Here is a 20770-nt window from a genome sequence, read left to right as displayed (position 1 = left end):
TGCTAGTACTTACGAGGTGAATGTGATCCTGGATCAGGAGGTGAATAAGGAGGTTCAGATCCTGAATCAGGAGGGCTTTCTGGAAGATTTGGCCTGCAAAATAGAAACAAAAGAATCTTAGTTTGCTCGGTACCCTCTGCATTAGTTTAAGCGAAATCTACCATAGTTAAAATTCATTTTTAAGCATACTTCTTTTTCGGAGACTGTTCAAATATAAAAATAAGTATTAAAGCTCAAAAGTAACTTATCTAATTTGCAGTTTAAATAACTTCTTAACACTGTTTTGTATAAGTGGCATTCGTCGACTTCATTATAGTTTTATGTTACCAATTTCATTATATCAATGAAAGTAAGATTGCATTAAATCATGATTCTGCCCTTTGTATAGTATAGGTATGAAAATGGGCGTTAATTCTTAGAGGACAAAATAGGCTGGAAAATCTGGAAACAAACTTATGATGAAAGCGTTTAATAGGAAACATGAACAAATATGAGAAATCAACTTTTTTTACCCACTACATATGCGTGAAATAAAGGCAATCAAAATTATACTATTGATTTAATTGAAATATTTTCAAGGTGAAATTTTCATAAATGGGTTTAGTTGCTTCGAAAGAACCAAAGAGAAATAATTATTGGAAATGTGTTTAACGGAAATAGAATAATATTCTTCTGGTCACACTATTTGATAATTCCATGGCACGGCCTGGTACCAATAAGAGAAAGAAAAAGATAGGTTTCTAAAATGGTCAGTTAAAAGCTTAGAGTTCTCATCATAATCAACACACGATATTATTGATTAGAAAAATATCATTTTATTTTCATGCAGGAAATGTCATTACAAACTGGTAGTACACAGATGAAGAGAAACTTTTAGCTTGTATTACAATCAGCAAAATATTGATGACTTGATAAACAATACCTAGGTAAATACATTATTTATTAGATTTTTTTTCTACAAAATTTATCAACACTTTACACCTGAGGTTTTTAAGAACTCCAAATAAGTATTTCCTCTGTTTTATTTTGTACACGATGGTTTTGTGAGTTCAGGTTTGTGATATTAACCCAGTTGTGATTTACGAGTATCGTTTATGGGCTTCTGTGATGAACACAAGGTCGTATGCAAAGATGGATTCTGGAGCCTTTCTTAGACTTCCTTAGAATTTTTATATTTACACATGAAACAGAATATATATATATATATATATATATATATATATATGTAAGGGTATGTCCTGGTTCGTATTTTAGTAATCTTCAAAATAATTCAAAACGTTTTAACACTTTCTTAGCTGGGTTTTAATACTAAACCATGAGAAGCGTACATAATCAACTTTCTGCATATACAACAAGATGTCTACACCTTTATACATATTATTATAACTCTTCTCTACAAGATGTATACGTACATGTACATTTATTTACGACATTGCTATAGTAACAACTCTCTTTTTAGTTACCGATTACAAAAATAATGTCTCGAAATCTCTATATGTCTTTCTTTTTCTTTATACACAATACTGCTCAAATAATTTGCCTCTGGTCACTTTCTGTAAATTGGCACAGATTGTTAATATTACATACAACGTTATCGTTGTAGATGTCGCTCGGACGGGACTTCCATAATAGTTCTACTATGAAGGAAAAAACCCTGGGTTAAATATCATGAAACATTTACCCTTTGAATAGCCCTCGTATATTTAATATCAACTTTAATACACATATTCTACTTTTCCATTTATATATATAATATATTATAACATAACACATTTTTTTATATTTGTCAATATATCTCAATATTAATAACGACGAATTATAATTATCATGAATAAGGCTATTCAAAAATTAAACCTAACTGATAGTTTCCTTCTAGGGTACAAATTAACTATTCCTTCATATACAAACAACATTATTTACAAACAAAGATCTTCGTAATATTAAATATTAGCAGGGTCAGAAGGCAACAAAATTAGAACAGATAAACACATTGATGATTATCATTTAATACATTAATAAACTTTGAAAAATTAAGAAATTCAATATTCATTATTCTTATTCTTTCTATATAATAAGGTGCATCTATTTTATATAAGTCTGTCATTGCCTTCATACGTTTACATTAAAATTATGATCTTTTATTTTTAAATATTTATAATATTCGCATGAAATTCGAATAGAATAAAAATACGAAAACAAGAATAGCTTAAATATATGTTTCTTGGAGAAAACAAATTGTCAAACTCAGTATATTCTTGTATTACAATAAAGCTTTTATATAATTTCTTATGAAACACAAATTAACATTTCCTCAATTAACGCTATAAAAGGAAATTGCAACAAAACTATAAGGAACAAATCAATAGTATTTTTAGTTAATTGCCATAAATTAATTTTATCACTTTCTTAACTCATCTTATAATTGCATATGTTTTCAACATACATTTAATAATAAATAGACTGAAGAACATATTAACCATAGACGTAAGCAAAGGTCAATTTAATACAAATCTGTCGGACGCCTTTTTGACAGTTCGTTATACGTTCGAAGGGTTCATTTAAGCAACATTGTATGGCACAATCTTGTGTACGTTCTTGTCTCTCATAGGATGATACCATATTTTGATTCCTGTTTACAAAATTCCTGCCATCTGCAAATTGATTTTGTGAAAATCTGCGATAACTATTACTTCTACTGAAATTCCTGTTGTTATTCCTGAAATTCTTAGCTTCATTTCTATAATTAGGTTGTGTATGATTTCCGGTACCATTATAACTACTCATTCTATTATTGAAACTACGAACATTAGAATCATTTTCAGGTTGTATATCTACATTACGAACAGAAGCATATTGTGTCTGATTACGTACATAATTACCCTGACCTCTATCCTGCATTTTATTATTATTCTGAATTGCAGACTGACTCTCATAACTCTGAATGAGCATAATTAAATGGTTGAAGTTAATGCACTGTGCCGACATTAACAACTGTTGTATTCTAAATGGCAATAAGATCCTAATGGAAGCTATAATTCGGGATTCCGGATGGTTTGGATTTAATGATCTTAACTCATGATATGTAGATACTACAAATTCAGTAATACTCCGGTGTAATTTTGGATTGTAATGCTTCGTTCGCAAAACAGCATCTCTATTCGCTACCATAAAATCGTTTTCATAATTTGATAGAAGAGCATTCTTAAAATCTGAATATGTATGAAGACTACCTCTAATAGCTTTAAACCATGTTAAGCAGGGTGGTAACAAGATGTGCGGTAATAATTTTAAAAACTGAGACTCATCTACACCCATGAGCTCACATTCATCCTGAAATTTTTCGAGAAATGCCCCAGCGGGTATATCTTCTGGCACGCCACTAAATTTTGTAAGCGACTTAACTTCGCTGAATCGCAACTGTTTACCTGTGTACGTCTTCATACCTCTATTGGAGATGTGTTTGCGCCTGGATGTTTGCCTCACTCTTCCTTCTCTTTCACTACTCTCTGCACCACTCGAAGATCCATCAAGTTCTAAAGTTGTTCTGGGAGGACGATCAGGTACCCAACCTGTGGCTGTAGGATGATTCGTGCAGCCGTTATCCTGAAATGGAGTTCCGGGAATACATCTTTCCTTGATGAAATTTACTTCGTCTCGCAGTAATTTAATATGATTTTCATGGGCATTAATCGTTGATTCTAGAACATCCATTGACTCTTGAATTTCTGTGTTCCTTTGTACTACTTTTTCTATTTTCTCTTCATACTTCTCAAAATTTTCCACTACATGTTGGTTCATCTGATTTAACTGATGTTGAACACGATCCCATCTGTCTTCATTGCATTGATTCAACTTCACTATTTTTTCATCAAAATCATTCGCTAACTGTATTATCTTCTGGTCCAATTTTTCTTCAAACTGTTGAATTTGCTCTGACTGGTTCCTCATTTGCTCGGACTGGTCCCTCATTTGTTGGGCTAAATCATCACCTTTTCGTACTTGATCCTTAATTTGCTCGAACTTGTTCCTTATTTGCTCAGACTGGTTTCTTATTTGTTCGGACTGGTTTCTTATTTGTTGGGCCAAGTCTTTTAAAATGTCAGTCAAATTTTCACTAGGAGTCAATTCAGGATACACACTCTGTTCACCAATTATATTATTACTTGTTGTACTGATGGCCATATTTCGATGAATTACTTTTCCACTTCGCAATATAGTAATATTAAGGTCGCGTTGAAAGCTTGCCGTTTTTACTATCCTTCAAAACAATACTTATATAACTCCCGGTGGTGAGGCACCAATTTGTAAGGGTATGTCCTGATTCGTATTTTAGTAATCTTCAAAATAATTCAAAACGTTTTAACACTTTCTTAGCTGGGTTTTAATACTAAACCATGAGAAGCGTACATAATCAACTTTCTGCATATACAACAAGATATCTACACCTTTATACATATTATTATAACTCTTCTCTACAAGATGTCTACGTACATGTACATTTATTTACGACGTTGCTATAGTAACAACTCTCTTTTTAGTTACCGATTACAAAAATAATGTCTCGAAATTTCTATATGTCTTTCTTTTTCTTTATACACAATACTGCTCAAATAATTCGCCTCTGATCCCTTTCTGTAAATTGGCACAGATTGTTAATATTACATACAACGTTATCGTTGTATATATATATATATATATATATATATATATATATATATATATATATATATATCGTATTTCAGTAATTTTGTCTGAACATTTTATCAGAAGACAGGTCTTAATTACTTCTCTATGAAACATCAAGACATTACAACAGAGATTGAGTGGCCAGTTTTTTCGCCGGTGATTCAAACAGATGAATCAAAAAATGGAAATTAAGAAGCTAAAGTGATGGAATACGTTAATAATAAGGATTGGGGATATGCCTAACTCTTGAATAGTTATGTTTGGTGTGGGAGAACCGGATTCAATTCCCGGCAGGAGCTCATATAGTTCGGATTCCACGTTAATCAGTAGGTCCCGTCTCATATAGTCTCGCTGCTGAAAGAGACGTTAAACTTAAAATCAACTTGACTGAATAATTATCATATCACACACACACACGCATATATATATATATATATATATATATTTACTTGCATTCATCAATTGATATTCCTCCGATGCAGTCACTCTGACTTCTTGCAATGTCAAGAAGCCAGATCCTTGACAAGGTTTTTAGTAACATAGTCGGGCAAATATATTTTAGAAGTCTTGTCTATTTGTTCCAAACATTCCTTCAATATTACTGAACTTGAAAAGTAATATATAAATTGGAATGCTTTGTAAATTTTTTATGAGTGAGGTGAAGACACATATTATTTTTACCTAACAAAACAGTACATGGAATAAAATAAATAATAGATAATATTTCTGAAACCCTAAGTTGGGTAACAGCTATGACTGCCATCTTAAGAATATTAATTTCGAATCTAAGTCAACTGAATCACGGCCATATTATATACTAATATATGTATACCAAATAAGATTAAAATTGTATCAGACATTATTTTGTTCTTTTGGATGATTATTTTTCAGAGCTTCATTGATACATTTTCGGAACTGTCTCTTTCATATTGATGTGTTCTGCATGACCCTATTTCCTAAAATTCAAGAGAGTCGCTTCTAAGATGATGTGTTGGTTGATTGGTTGAAGTTCAGGGGAATCGAACTCGTGCACTAATGGCGCGCACACTTGTTACTAGACCAGCAGGAAGGGCTGCTGATCTTGACGATCATACTCTTTAATATTAAGGTAGTGTTAGATAACCATTGATATTTATTTGACAAACACTCTGTGAATCCTTGTTAACATGCAGGGCATCTTGAAAATAGTCTAAAGATGTACTTATCAGTAAACGATTAAATGTCTCCAATGTACGAGATTTTGAAACTACAATTTTGATATTATTTCATATATCATCTGTCGTCTTTCCATTAAATTGGCTTGGATTAGATTATCATAGACAAGGGACGGGAATAGAATGGCACACCTCTAATCAATTTTTAGATTCCTCTATGTGATAGATACGTATCCCGGCTAGTCTACATTTCCCTAAACATTCTTTACCAGACAAGAATCACAGGAGGATCATTAGTATTACGTAGCAAAAGTATGATGATTTCCCGTTACTGATCGCACCAGATCGAACTGTTGCACTCAATTCAATCGTTTAAAGACAGTACGGTCGCGCTGAAATTGATCTCAAGGAATTGAGTGCAACCACTAATTCATGGATACTAGCAAACCCGCACGTCCTGCGCAAACGCAAGACAAGGCCCGAATGTCACGTATGTTGAAAATTTGATCGACATCGGTTGAGTGGTTCAAGAGTTAAGTTCTGTTTATTTTCATATGTTAATCTCCCCTTTCCCTCCCCTCCCCTAGGTTCTACCGTCAAAGTGAAAATATTAAAAATACAAATAAAAAAATTCCAGGCTTGAATGTCATCTATGTTGAAAATTTGATCGAGGACGGTCAGGGGTTCAAGAGTTATTAAGTTTTATTATCTTTATATCTCTCTCCCGTCTTCTCCTCCTACCCTAAGTTCTACCGTCAAAAGGATGTGATAACCCCCCTCCCCGCAGGTCCGAACCTCATCTATGTTGATAATTTGATTAAGATCGGTTAGGTGATTTAAGCGTGATGAAGTCACAAAGACAGTCACTTTTATTTTTCTTTATTTTACATATATGTCCCCCTTCCCCTTCCCTACATTGTACCGTCAAAATAAAATGACGAAAACATCCCAGGTCCGAACCTTATCTATGTTGAAAGTTTGATCGAGGTAGTTCAAGAGTTATTAAGTTTTATGCATTTTCATATATTTACCTTCCTCTCCTCTCCTCTCCTCTCCTCTCCTCCCCTCCTAACTTCTACCATCAAAATGAAATAATGAAAAACTTCTCAGGTTCGAACTTCATATATGTTGAAAATTTGATTGAGATCGATCGCAATTATTAATTCACGAACATGGTCACTTTTATTTTTATATTTATTGATTTTTGTATATTTCCCTCTCCTCCCCATCCCCTATGTTGTTCCGTCAAAGTGAAATGGTAAAATCCATCCCAGGCACTAACGTAATCTATGTTGAAAATGTGATCGAAATTGATCTTTTGGTACAAGAGTTATTAAGTTTTATTTAATTTTTATAATTCCCCCTCCGCTACGTTCTACCGTCAAAGTGAATACCTAAAAACACTCACAGGCAAGAACTGCTTCTACGTTAAAAATTTGATCGAGATCCGTCGGGTGGTTCAAGAGATTAAGAGTCACAAACATAGTCACTTTCAATTTGTATCTGAAATTTTTTGTTCACAGACAACGCTATTAATATATAGATTTGACAAATTTACAACGAAAACTTGTATTTATTACTTTTATTTTATTTAATATGTTGGGCAGAGATGTTATTTTATCTGGCAATAGCTACGAGTTAGAAGAACAAAAAGAAATGTTACCTGTATAACTAATCTCGATTAAAAAATATATGTTGCTACCACTAGAGGTAAATGTTGTGTTTATTCATTGTTTCTGTTACCAACGGTTTGTTTATAAATAAGTATAATATAATTCAAGAAGACGCCATATAAGTTAGAAGTGTATTGAATTGCTGAGAAGTAATTATCAATTATTTGGATATATAGTGCTCCTAAGTGATCAAAATAGTGTCTAATTATTTGAATTATCATTGTAGTAAATAGTAACAAGTTCTACTAAGTATATACTACGATAAAATAAGTAAAATTAATCAAATCGAACTGGTATTGTAAATTCAACGTATAAAACTATTTTGCTCTCAGTCTATCAAGGAAATAGCTCTCACCGTAGCATGAATCCTTCGCAATCGACACAATAGAAGAATCTACGTAAATGTAATGTCTACTGGGAAGGTCTATAACAGCACTGACAGCAAATGTAAAAATGCTGATAACAACAAAGTAGAGAATGATGATAAAGCTACTTCTAACGAGGACCAACATTTCTCCTGACATATAATCAGTTTCATGTTACGTGACTTCATTACAAATATATTAAAGAGGCTATACCAAATTTCCTAAATATTTAGGTGATAAAATTAAAATATTAATTACAACGTAATCCTTTACAATTTAAAATCTTGACAGGAAGCCAGTTGTCTAGAGAAGAGAGGATATTGCATTTTGATTATTTATTTATTTATATCATAAAAGGATAGGATGAATCTATGTAGTCGATACCAAAAATAGACATTTTCTTGACTCTCCGAGCTGATCTACTGTTAAAAATACTAATCTATTATATTTTAAGTGTGTGTATTTCTATTTTAAAATAGATGTATTGTATCAAATAATGAAATGTTTTTACTTTTACAGATACATTACACACTTCAAAAGAATTTATTGTTTTTCAGTCTCGTATTTTATTTAAACTCCTTCTAGCGGACTTAACAATGTCATGAAATGTAACACACCAAAGAATCAAGAGTGAAGATTCCAGTCCACTCACAGCTACGTGCTTTTGTTTACCTGGGCTCCATGTCAATTGGAAAATATTTGTTCTGAGCCATACGATCGTAGAGGCATCCTTTATCTTTGAAACGAAAATGCAATGTTTGACCAAGAAAAGATAGAATGATAAAAATCTAAGCTTCATACATATAAATACTAACATCTGCTTTCCCACATGTTAGTGTGGGCAATAGTTTACTTCTTCCTTCTGTATCTTCCTATAGAATTCGTCTGAACTCGAAGTTTAATAAAAATTCGATCGCCTCATATGGGCATCTTAAGGAAGCACTTCACCCCTTTTCCTGATATTATAAGTCAAACATATAAAAATGATTACATTTCTGTTTAATTATGTTAGATTAAAAGTCCAAAACATCAAATTTCATGTCTTATCAATCTTAATTGATTCCGATATATATATGTATATCTTATTGTAATAATTTCAATCCCCCACTCCTTTTTCTTCTCACATTTTTTCTTCTGTTCTAGGATATATAAAAAAATGATGAAACACATATTTAATTCCTTTAAATAGAAAATTAAAATACCAATTTTCATATTTCTAACGTTAAGGGATTCCGAGTCATAGGCATCTTATTATCACCCCTTTTTTCCTGTCCATCCCAGTTTCTTCACTTCTAGGCCAAATAAAAAAAAATATCGAACACGTGTGTTATTATTTACATGAGAATTCCACATACCAAATTTTGTGTCTCTAACCTTAAGGATTTCGAGGATATTAACATTTTAAGGATTTAGAATTTAGATTTTTAGGCTTTTCACATCTATGGCTATGTTGGCAAGTAACGTATGAGAGATAACGTCCATCGGCGATCACTATCCAAGGAAAAGAAAGGAAGCAGCCTAAGCCCGGCATTTGCCTGGTGTGAATGAGGAAAACTCAGGAAAACCCCACTCAGGATCGCTGGCCTGAAAAAGCTTTTACACTTTTTCGACCGAATGACCCCACCGGGAATCGTACCCACGGCTGCTCACACCAAAGATGAGAGCAGTAACGACTACGCTATCTGGGGCCACATGAACATTTTAATATAAGGATTGCCACCTGTATTTTCCCCCACGTGGGCATTGGTCAGGCAGTTACTCACTCACTCACTCAGAACTTCTTCCATATATAGGCTAGGTTACTTTTGTAAGCAACACGTAATAAGCTTACGTTTCGTTGCGTTACAGCACATGAAGGCGTACATTTGACGCACACTCAGCTAGGTAATGCGCCCTCAATGCTATTATTTCTGTCTTTCTGCACCGCAATTCGTTTCGTGTTAACTACGAGTAACTCTCGAATTATCTGTTATAATGTTGGACTAATTCAGAAAATTCTGTGTTCTCCCTGTAATCAAACCCAGAATAGCTCGCCATCTATTATTGTCTATATGTGAACACAATATAAATGCATTACACGTAGAAACAAAAAAAGTAAAATAAGCCAAAACAATAACTTTAGTCTAGCAAGAGCATTAAATATTGAATTCTTCTAAAAGTATTAAGATATACGTGTTGATTTATTAGTGCTTCATATTGAAGCTTTCACCTCTTGGACACGCCCATAGCTTTTTTTTTTTTTTTAAATGTAAATATCATTTTGTGTTAATTAGTTTGTTACCAAACAACGAAAAGAAGGTTAATATCGCTTCAATGAATATGGAACTCAATCTGATAGATTGTAATCCATTGTTACGAAATCTGACGATATTAAATTGACCACAAATTACTCAAACTCTAAAAAAATTGTAAAAAAAAAGCGTTTTATATATATAATATTTTTACATGGTTTATATTTTTCTTTAATAATAATAATAATAATAATAATAATAATAATAATAATAATAATAATAATAATAATAATAATAATAATAATAATAATAATAATAACAAATATTACTTCCGTGTGTTCAAGTAGTTACGTAATTCTTTTATAGATATTATCCTAATTTTCCATATGTTTGTTTCAGAAGCAAAAGCTAACATTTTTTCTTCTGTAATGATTATACTAGGCTGAAAGCTGTATTTAATCTTTTAAGTTTATTTCTCCAGATCCAGAAAAAATAAGAGAACTAATTCAATTGAGATAGACATGCCTGATCTTCCCAGATTGCGTTTTTTATTGACCAAGTCAAATTTTAATTTAATTGGAGACAACGTCCTTTTTAAACACGGAGGCCATTGATATTGAAGAAGGATTATATTACCCGTTCAGAGTCTTAACATGTTCAGCACGTAGTGTATAAGACGTAAACAAATATATGATATGCCAGGTGTTCTAAATGGAAGTATTTACACTAAGGATACAAGAGTCGCCCGGATAATTTTGCGACCGAACCAACAGCAAAGTGCAGAGAGGAAATTTTTATGATATCAAAAAATCTTGTTCTTGGTAGGACTTATCAATAAAAAAAATCAACGGATAGTTACCACCAGATGATACACGAGTGTTTCTCTACCAGAAATGTTCTTCGGATTCCAGAATGGCGGTTGAGAACCGGTTAGAAGGGAATCATATTACACCACGACAACCTATCGACCCATTCTGCAACAAAACCGTTAAATTCGTCGGGACTAGTACTGTTAAACTTGTTATGCATCCACCATACAGCCCTTGATCTGGCACCGTGCGACTTCTCTCTATTTACCTTGGCGAAGGAGAAACTTCGTTACGATTAATTTCCCTCCCTCTTTCTCCCTAAAGATGCTGCCTACGTCTGAAAAGAACGAAGGTTGGTCTAGGAGAAAAGAGACTTTGTGTGCAATGTCAGGGAGACTACTTTCAAAAAATGTAATAGCTAGAATAAAGGTATGATGTCCCAAAACTTCATATCTCAAAAACTTTACCGGTAGTCCTCGTGCATAACATGTCCAGCACATAGTGTATCATATAAAGATACATTTTAATACCTAGTCTACCGTATCGTTATCATGCTCTGAAATGTCAAAATGCCGATACACTTTCATCTGGCCAACTCATTATGTAAACATTAACTTTCGATACAAGAATGGTAAGGATTAGGTGTTACTTTCAAGTTTGCTTTCAAAAGTATGAAAAATATATTGAAATATATGAAAATTAATTAAGTAAGAGTACTTATACAACATCATCTTGACTTTGCCTATCATATTTTTCAGTAGATCTGGTTCTTTTCAACAATTCCTTCTTTGAATACAAATAGTTAAACATATATTAACATGTAAAATGTCTGAAATAAAATTAACAAAACCTTAAGCTTGGAAAAAGCGGACAACTCAGGGAAATTCGGAAAATGTATGCCGACAGAAAGTTTTATTCTCAAAATGTGGATATTTCCACATAAATGCTGATATATGGTAGCCCTAGTATAACGTACCTGTTCAGATGAATAGCGTGTCTAATAGAAAGCGAAGCTACTGGATTACTGATTGGGAACATTTTTCTTGACAATATTTTTGTCTGACAATCTACATGTTTTAAGGAATCTCGAACCTAAAAGTGGGATCCGAACCATTATTTGAACTCTTGAATTTCGTAACTTTAAGCAATATGAGGCTAAAGTTACTCATATCTGAAATATTTCTAACTCTTCAACAAGTTTCTAATCTGTTTATCCTTTTATCCTTTTATCGACGACCTTAAGGTGAAAAAGGGTACCTCAGTTTGTTGGATTTGTCAAGAAGGGTTTCTTGAATCGATTCCAGACCCTGCAAATGTGAACACCACCATGTCAGTAAGTTTTGGGATTTTCTGATTTCCTTCTACTTCCTAATTCCAAAGATCATTCACTTGGATTTACCATCCCTACCTATTTCCTACAGCAAGCTAAACTAAAGATTTCGTTTCATTACAAACTATATAGGGACTATTTCGCAACTTTTAAAAATAAGGTGAAGTAAATTATAAGAAAAATGAGCATCAAAATATTATTTTGGGTCGGATTGCCTACTTCGACGTCTGGTGGAAAACTTACCTCAGCAACACAGCACAGAGGTGGACTAAGGTCATGCGGCTAACGTTACGGACTTTGTACATGTCTAACAAACAGGCTTGAATTCCCAGTTAATCAGGAGACAGTGCATTGTTGAACAGGGTTAAATGAAAGTGCATCATTCAGGATACAACTGGAAGTGATTTTTCTTTACGAATTTAAACTGAGACATTATGCTCAGCAAGCCGCAAAAGACATTAATAGTTCATTCGACCATGCTCCATTCGTCATTGGTTTGTCAAATTTCATTTCAGTGACACAGCATTGTAAAATAAGTCCAGCAGACGCCGACCAACATCATACTTGAATAAGCTTCTCAGGCACACCGTAGAAGCAGAACCTTTCGAAAAGTATTCGTGCCATTGCAGACGAATTATGCATACAAGATGTCATTGTCGTTCGGAGGCTCTGTGCAATTTGTAAGGTGTAAAAGTTGGAGTCATGGTTCCCACATGAGTGGACACTGGGAAACAAAAATTGCTGTCTGAAAGTGTGAAGTTCTCTAAGTGTAAAGAATAACGGGAAGCTTCCTGCCTCGGGTTGTCACTTCAGATGAAAAATGGACCTATTATGACAATCGTAAATGATCAGGACAATGGTTGGATCGGAATGAACGTCCAGAGCTTTTGTAAACCACATTTTCACCCACGGAAGTTACTGTTGCAGGTGTGCTGTGGTCTATGGTGCAAGTGATAATTCGTGCCACTGCCTTTCCCTGTCGTAATGAAACCACCAATGCAGATCGTTCCCGTGCTGAACTCTAGGAAATGTATCGCAAAATTCTCCGCAAGTAGTCAGCAATTGTTAACGGAAATAGTGTCCACATGTTGCAGGACAATGTTCACCCACATATTGCGCAAAGGACGACGATGGCTGTTCTGGTATTGCAGGGCATGAAAAACTTCTTCATTCACCGTATTGCCCCAATACATCCTGAATACCACATCTTCTGGTACCTCGATTACTTCTTAGCAAGGAAAACCTTCCCTGATGATCAGGCGGTGCAGCATGCGGATGAAGAATTCTTCGCATCGCGGACTCCAGACTTCTTTAGACGTGGGGTCCAATTGTTGGCTAAATTGTACTTTTTTGACTAACCAAATATTATATTTTTAATTTTGTTGACTTTTGGAACTGACGCAGCTATGTGGACATTTCACTTGCACCAACCTAATAGATCACCTGGCGGAAGAGGTGCACGAGATTTGTTACTTATGGAATAAAGTAACGAACGGGCGGTAATAGGTGTAAACAAGATGTAAAATCCAGAATAGCTGAGGCTAACAAGGTGTTACAAGAAAAACAGATTCGGAGAACAGAACGGGAAAGCTTTTGATCGGAAATACCGACAAAGAACTGAAGAAAGTGCTTATTTCCACTATAATATGTACGTGTTGTTAAGGACAATGACCCAGTACGTAAATACCATTTTTTTGGTGGCCAGATCTGCACATGTATGCTGTTAAGATGTATTAAGTGAGGACGCCATCAATATTAGATATATTTTTGGTGCAGTAATTATGGAAACAAATTTTCGTAGTCACTATAACTAGTTTTATCAAACTCTGGAGCTTATATCTAATTGTGTACATAGGTTACATTGAAACATACGTATGGAGTGTGGTGGTGTCCGGATGAGATGCACAGATTCTAAAAGAAAAATTAAAGAATGAAAGGCTTCGAAATGTGATGCTACAAAAGAATGTTCAAAATTAGGTTGGTAAATACGGTATCAAATGAAAGAGTATTAAAAATGGTAGGAGAAAAAATATATATATTGAAGACTATTTCTAAAGGATGAGGGTAAAGAACTACGTATGATGAATGGATCACTGATGATTTCAGGAGATGCTCCAGAGGAAATTCCTCCCGGAGCTACGAAAATCCCCGGAGTAATTCCCCGATCGTGCTGAACCTGGGTTAAAGTTCGAGTCATAAAATTTGGTATTTAGACTTTTCATTTAAAATAATTAAATACGTGTTTCAGCCTTTCTAAATGCTTCTCTTAGAACGGAAGGAAAAATGGCGAGGGATGAACTGTCATATTAAGATTACCACATCTCGAAAATCATTAAGATTTGAGACATGTTAGGGTTATGAGACTTCGTATATGAATTCCTTATTCCAAAAGAGTGAACACAGCGTTTCCGGAGAATTCCGCTTTTAAAGAGAGAAAAGGGGCAATTTCTAAATTTTCCCCAATTCAAGAATTTATAAAAATGACTTCGAGTTTGTCAGTCTTGTTTCAATGTGGACATTGAAACATTGAACCATTTGAAATGAATTCTGAAAAAAAATAATAATACTTGGATCGATATAGATGATATTTTTATAATTCACTTTGATTGAAATACGTATTATAAGAGGGAAACTCAACTCTAGCTTTTCTACTGAAATCGGAAGTGGCGGAAATCAATCACTTCCAGTTTTAACGTCGATCAGCATAGAACGTAAATCGTAGTAGATAGCGAGAAGCCGTTTTCTGTAATCAATTAAGCATCTCAAGAATATGTTCTATATCCATTCTAACATCTCAACCAAAATGGAAGTGGCAGAAATCAATCACTTCCGGTTTTAACGTTGATCGTTAGAGAGAAAACAGTAACAGATAGCGAGAAACGTCTCTCCGCAATTAAACGTCCTAGGAATATTTTATTTCTTTCTTAATCTCTCTACTAAGACCGGAAGTGGCAGAATTCAACCATTGATGGTTATAAAGAAAAAAAAAAACGGTAAGAGGTAACGAGAAAACGTTTTTTGTAATCAATTAAGCGTCCCAAGAATATGTTCTCTATCCATTGTAACATCTCTACTAAAGTGGAAGTTGCAGAAATCAACCACTTCCGGTTTTAACGACGACTGCTATAGAGCAGAAACGATAATAGAGAGAAAATTCCCTGTAATCGGTTAAGCGTTGCAAGAATACATTTCATTTGCATTCTTAAGTCTCTACTAAAACCGGAAATGATAGAAATACACTACGACTTCCGATTTCAATATTGATCTACATAGAGTTGAGTTGATTTCGAGTTTAACGTCCCTTTCAGCAGCGAGGCTATATGAGACGGAACCTACTGATTACCGTGGAATCCGAACCACATGAGCTCCGGCCGGGAAACGAACCCGGGTCTCGTACGCTAAAGGAGTGTCCGCTAACGCTTAGCCACGAAGGAGTTCTTCATAGTGCGAAAAGGATAAGTGATAGCGAGAAGTGGTTTTCTAAGAATAGATACCATCTTCACTCTTAAACCTGTATTCAATTCGAAAGTGGTAAAAATCAACCATTCCAGTTTTAACATTGATTGGCAGAAGATAAAAATCGTAATAGCGAGTAGCCTTTTTCTGTAATCAATTAAACGTCCCCAGCATATATATGTTAGAGGTCTGCACGAGCCAGAATTTTTAGTCCAGGCCTGACCCTGAATTTAAAATGTGAGGCCCGACCTAAAGTCCGAAATATGTTTTAGCATTTAGGCCCGAGCTTGTGTGATAATCAAATGAGCCCGAACTAAGCTCGAATTACAGAAACTTAATAATCAATGCAAAATTGTATTTTTATCTACAGCAATTAGAGGTTTAATTTTGCATTTGTGCTTTAAAAGTTCTCCAGAAAGAATGGTTCAATAAATATTGTACAGTATATTTACAAAGTTAGACCCGAATTGGCCCGAGAAATATGATTGTATATTTAAAAATTTACTGCCCAAGCCTGGCCCGCGGACCGGGTCGGGTTTAGGCCCGCGGACTAGGAATTTTGGAACAGAGATAGTACCTTCCTTGAGCTAAGGATTTATCATGTTAATTTAAGTAAAGAACGTATCCTAAGGAGGTAGCGGAGGCTTAACATTTCAGCCAAAAATACACTATATTCTGAGCCCCTTAACTTACGAAGATTATATATACACAGTTCTCATTAAAAAATAAAAGGATACTTCTCTCCCCATTTTTGAAAATGACCATTTTAAGTGGGAAGGTTGGTACAGGGTGCGGCAGAACCAACTAAGCAGTTTCTATCGATTACCGCGAGAGCTGTGTGTGTGTGTGTTGGGGGGGGGGTTGCACGTGGTCTGCCTTCGTTCAGTCGTTGGCCCCATTTCAGTAGGTAATATGGTCTGGACCGGTGCACATCGTGTTTTTGCCGTTCGCGCTTATTATGAAAACAACAGATCTGTGATCTCTACACAAGGATCTTTGAGGGGTGATGTCGAGTGGCCTGCGAGGTCACCAGATTTAAACATTTGTGACTACTTTCTTTGGGGATATCTGAAGGAAAAGGTTTCCAAAAGCCGTCCTCACACCCTACCAGAGTTAAAACAGCGGATTGTTGACGAAGTGAATGCCATACCCCGCGATATGTGTGCAAGAGCGGCTCGAAACTTCAGGGATCGTCTACAACAATGTATTGATGCTAATGGCCGCCATCTTGAGGACATTATTTTCAAAACTAAATGAATGTAAAACGGTATATTGTACTAATTTAGAAAATAAAAAAAAAATTCTCTTTATATCCATATTTACTTTTTATTGCTCCTTAAAACTGCTTAGTTGGTTCTGCCGCACCCTGTATTTTCAAGAATTTCTTCCTTCACATTGAAATCGATGTTTCTTGAAGTTTGTGATCATGTCACGGGAAACGGTTCAACAGTTTGAAGTGAATTTTTGAACATACATACTTTATCATGAAACTTTGGTAAAAAGGCTATCTTAAGGGATTAGTTGGTTGAAAATTTATGCCAAATATAAAATAACTTATAAAGTTTCTATATTTACACTTTCATTACAAGCCGAAAGGGATTACGAGCCTCACATGTTTTCCATAAAAATATTCTTCCTGTGAGAAGAAGGAACACTTCAACTAGTCTATTCTATAAAAATGAAACTGATCTTGTTTGTGATTCAATCATGGGAAAATGGCTGAACCGTTTGTTTTGATTTTTCGATTTAGTATTACCTACTTCGACTTGGATTTTTATCATATTACTCTGATTAAAATGCGCATCCTAAGAGGGGATAATAATTATGTAAAAATACAGTGTATCAACTCTGTAAAGTTAGGAAAATGAATATTGGTACGTAGACTCCTCATTAATAAAAATAAAAATAGGTAGACTCGTGGTTCGGATTCTACGTTAATTAGTAGGTCCACGTCTCATATAGCCTCGCTGCTGAAAAGGGACGTTAAACTCAAAATCAAATCAACTCAACTCGTGTCCCGGCGTTTTTTAAGAATTCCCATTTTAACGATGGACAGAGGGCATCTGTAATTCCTTTCTTCACATTGAAAATGATGTTGTGTGTTACTTGTGATCGAATCACGTGGAGACAGTTGAACAGTTTGAAATGAATTTTTGAACATAGTAAGTACCAATGCTGAGTTGGGTTTTTACCATGTTATTTTGATTAAAATGCATATCCTAAGGGGACAGTTTCGGTTCAAAATTTATGTAAAAGAATATAGTATCGCACGAGCCCATCAAATTAAAAAGATATATCTCGGTATATATACACTTATCATTAAAAATAAAAGCGTTTTTATTGCTCCAGCGTTTTTGAAAATTTCAAATTTCAGGAGGGTATTTTCTATAATTTATTTCTTCACATGGAAAGCGATGTTACCTGTTGTTTGTGATAGTATTACGGGAAAATGGTTGAACAGTTTGAATGCACTTTTAACATAGTTAGTACTTATCTTGAGCTAAGATTTTATCATAATACTTTGATTCAAAAGCATATCCTTAGGTGGGTAGAGGGATTTCAATATGTCTACCAAACATACATTATCTCACGAATCCATTAGGTTAGGATGATTAAAACTCGGTATTTAAATTCTTCGTTATAAAGAACTGGCAATATGTCTCACTGTTTTAGAAAGTTTCGTTTTAACGGTGAAATGGAGACATTTTCTATAATTTCCTTCTTCATATTAAAATTGACATTATTGTCTGTGCCTGCATCACGAGAAAACTTGACATTTGAAATGAATTTTGTTAGTACCTACCCTAAGCTGGGATTTATCATGTTAGTTTGATAAAAGGGCGTATGCCAAGGAGGCTAGAGAGGGTTCAACATTTATGTAAGATAAATAAATAAATAAACATTATCTCACAAACCTGTTAAAGTAGGAAGATGAAACTCACTATATAAACTCGTCATTAAAAGCAAAGAGACCGATTTCCCAGTGTTTCCGAGAATTCCAGTATTAACGGGGAAGGAGATATTTTCTGTTATTTCTTGTTTCACATCTAAATCGACGTTGTCAGTTATTTGTGACTGCATCACAAGAAAACAAGCTGATCCGTTAAAAATGGATTTAAGAAAGTAGTATACTTACCATTAGCTAGAATTTTTATGATGTTAGTTTGATTAAAGAGCATATCCTGAGGGGTTCAAAATTTCTCTTAAAAATATTGTATCTAATGAGTTTTTATTATTACACTTTCATTACAATGTGTATTCTAAGAGGATTCAAATATTTTCTATAAACCCATTCTCCCGTGCGAAGAATGGGCATTTCAACTAGTATCTTACTAAAACCCAGAAACAGTGGAAATTTATCATTCCCGGTTTTTCGATATGAAAGTGATAGGTCTACCACATATGCTTTGAATATTCACTCATATTTTGGCCATCTACTGTAATTTCACAATACAAAATGAAACCCACTTGTTGTTAAATGACCGAAAGGAATCCATTTCTCGGAATACTTCCGCTATTTTCAGACGTTTGCGTAAGTATAAATATGTAAAACACTGAATTTTGCTGTTTTATATTATACTTTTCCGAAAGACGAGTACTTTGCTGGTGAACTCAGCCTGAGGGTGAAAATGGATTGAAATCGTTCAGTTTGTCTAACGTTTATGCTCTTTGGGCTAAGGGAGACGATGATTAAAGCAAGTGAATGATTATGAAATAATTGGTGGAATGATGATGTGTGAGGCAACGGGAGTACCCCGAGAAAATTTATGGTCACGACGTTGTCCACCACAAACTACTTGGACGGGGATCGAACGAGGGACCCCACGCACCAGAGGAAAGCGCTCTACTACTGTGCCCCCGTGCCCTTTTTTCAAAATAAAGTTTTCAGGAAAGTTATGGAGAAACATTTTTCGGAAGAGGTGGATGAACAGAGAAAATAGCATAGTACAGGATATAGAAATGTCGTTTGTTACCAGAAAACAGGATTAGAATGTCTAACAGGTAGACAAAACACGATTAAAAGCGAAAACAAGAGGGTTATCCTCAAAGATACTGACTAATATATTAGATAACATATCCTCTGATGTCTAAGTATTCTGGCGATTTTAGAAGAATATGTCAAATATTCAGTGGTACAATACAATTTTCATAATATGAACGGTTAACGGGTAACTAAATAGAATGTGTAAGATGAGAATGTCAGATACACATTCCTGCGACCTTTAGGCTACTAGGAAGTAAGGGGAATAATAATCATCATATCATATCATAGATATTCTGCCATCATTGGCGGATCGCTCCACGGTCTTCCGCCAACCTCTTCGTCTTCACGCACGAATTTTCTGTTTTGATTTTGTCCATCAACTATAATGTTCCTTTCCTGCCTCCACACCCTGTAGGCGTCCCTCATGATACATCTCCTTATTAGCCAATGTCCCAAGTTGTTTCTCTTTCTCTTCTCAACAATATATCTAAAAGTTTTATTTTCTCCCAAACCATTTCTAACACCCTCTCATTCGTTTTTCGCTCGACCAAACGAATTCTCTCCATTCTTATCCATATCCACATTTTGAAAGCTTGCAGTTCTTTTCCATATTTTTTTTTCGTAATGTCCACGTTTTTGCGCCAGAAAGGGAAAGGACAATATAATGCAAGAACTAACAGACTAAGTAACAACAATCCTGACAGAATTTAGCTGACGCAGAATAGAATCCAACGACTAGCTTTATTTCTACGGCGGTGAATTTCCGTGTTTCCTACACCATTGAGTTAGCTACGTATTACAAGTAGTAAGCGCGTCAATGTTAGGAATACGTGTTAGGTCTGTTTAAGCGAATTTAATGCGATTGATTGTGCTTCGGTTGAACGAAAATTCGGTAAAAACGGAATACAAGACAGTTTTCTCCCTCCTTATGCGTTAACAATATTGAACAATTTACAAAATGTACTCTAATAGATAAATGTGTTTCGAATCTTATTAACAATCATGTTTTTTAAAATACTCATTTTCATCTACATTTTTAAGGAGTTTTGTTTACTAAAAAATCCTTTATATATGGTACTTG

General features: G+C 34.5%; 1 protein-coding gene and 1 long non-coding RNA gene across 7 annotated transcripts in view; one reads left to right on the top strand and one right to left on the bottom strand.

Moving 5' to 3' along the window:
- Positions 1–20770, bottom strand: part of LOC145662678 (uncharacterized) — a 481436-nt gene that overhangs the window by 80862 nt on the left and 379804 nt on the right. For all 6 annotated transcript variants that reach the window (XM_081728499.1, XM_081728500.1, XM_081728495.1 and 3 more), the window contains one exon: positions 14–93. In XM_081728499.1, the coding sequence (XP_081584625.1) occupies positions 14–93 (80 nt within the window). The remainder of the gene's footprint in view (positions 1–13; positions 94–20770) is intronic.
- Positions 1–20770, top strand: part of LOC145662679 (uncharacterized) — a 199594-nt gene that overhangs the window by 114169 nt on the left and 64655 nt on the right. The window lies entirely within an intron of this gene.

Source organism: Thermobia domestica, chromosome 10, assembly GCF_964235325.1.
Source record: "Thermobia domestica chromosome 10, izTheDome1.hap1.1, whole genome shotgun sequence".
Classification (NCBI taxonomy): domain Eukaryota; kingdom Metazoa; phylum Arthropoda; class Insecta; order Zygentoma; family Lepismatidae; genus Thermobia; species Thermobia domestica.
The sequence above is the reverse complement of the archived record's forward strand: the minus strand, read 5'-3'. Positions and strand labels throughout refer to the sequence as shown.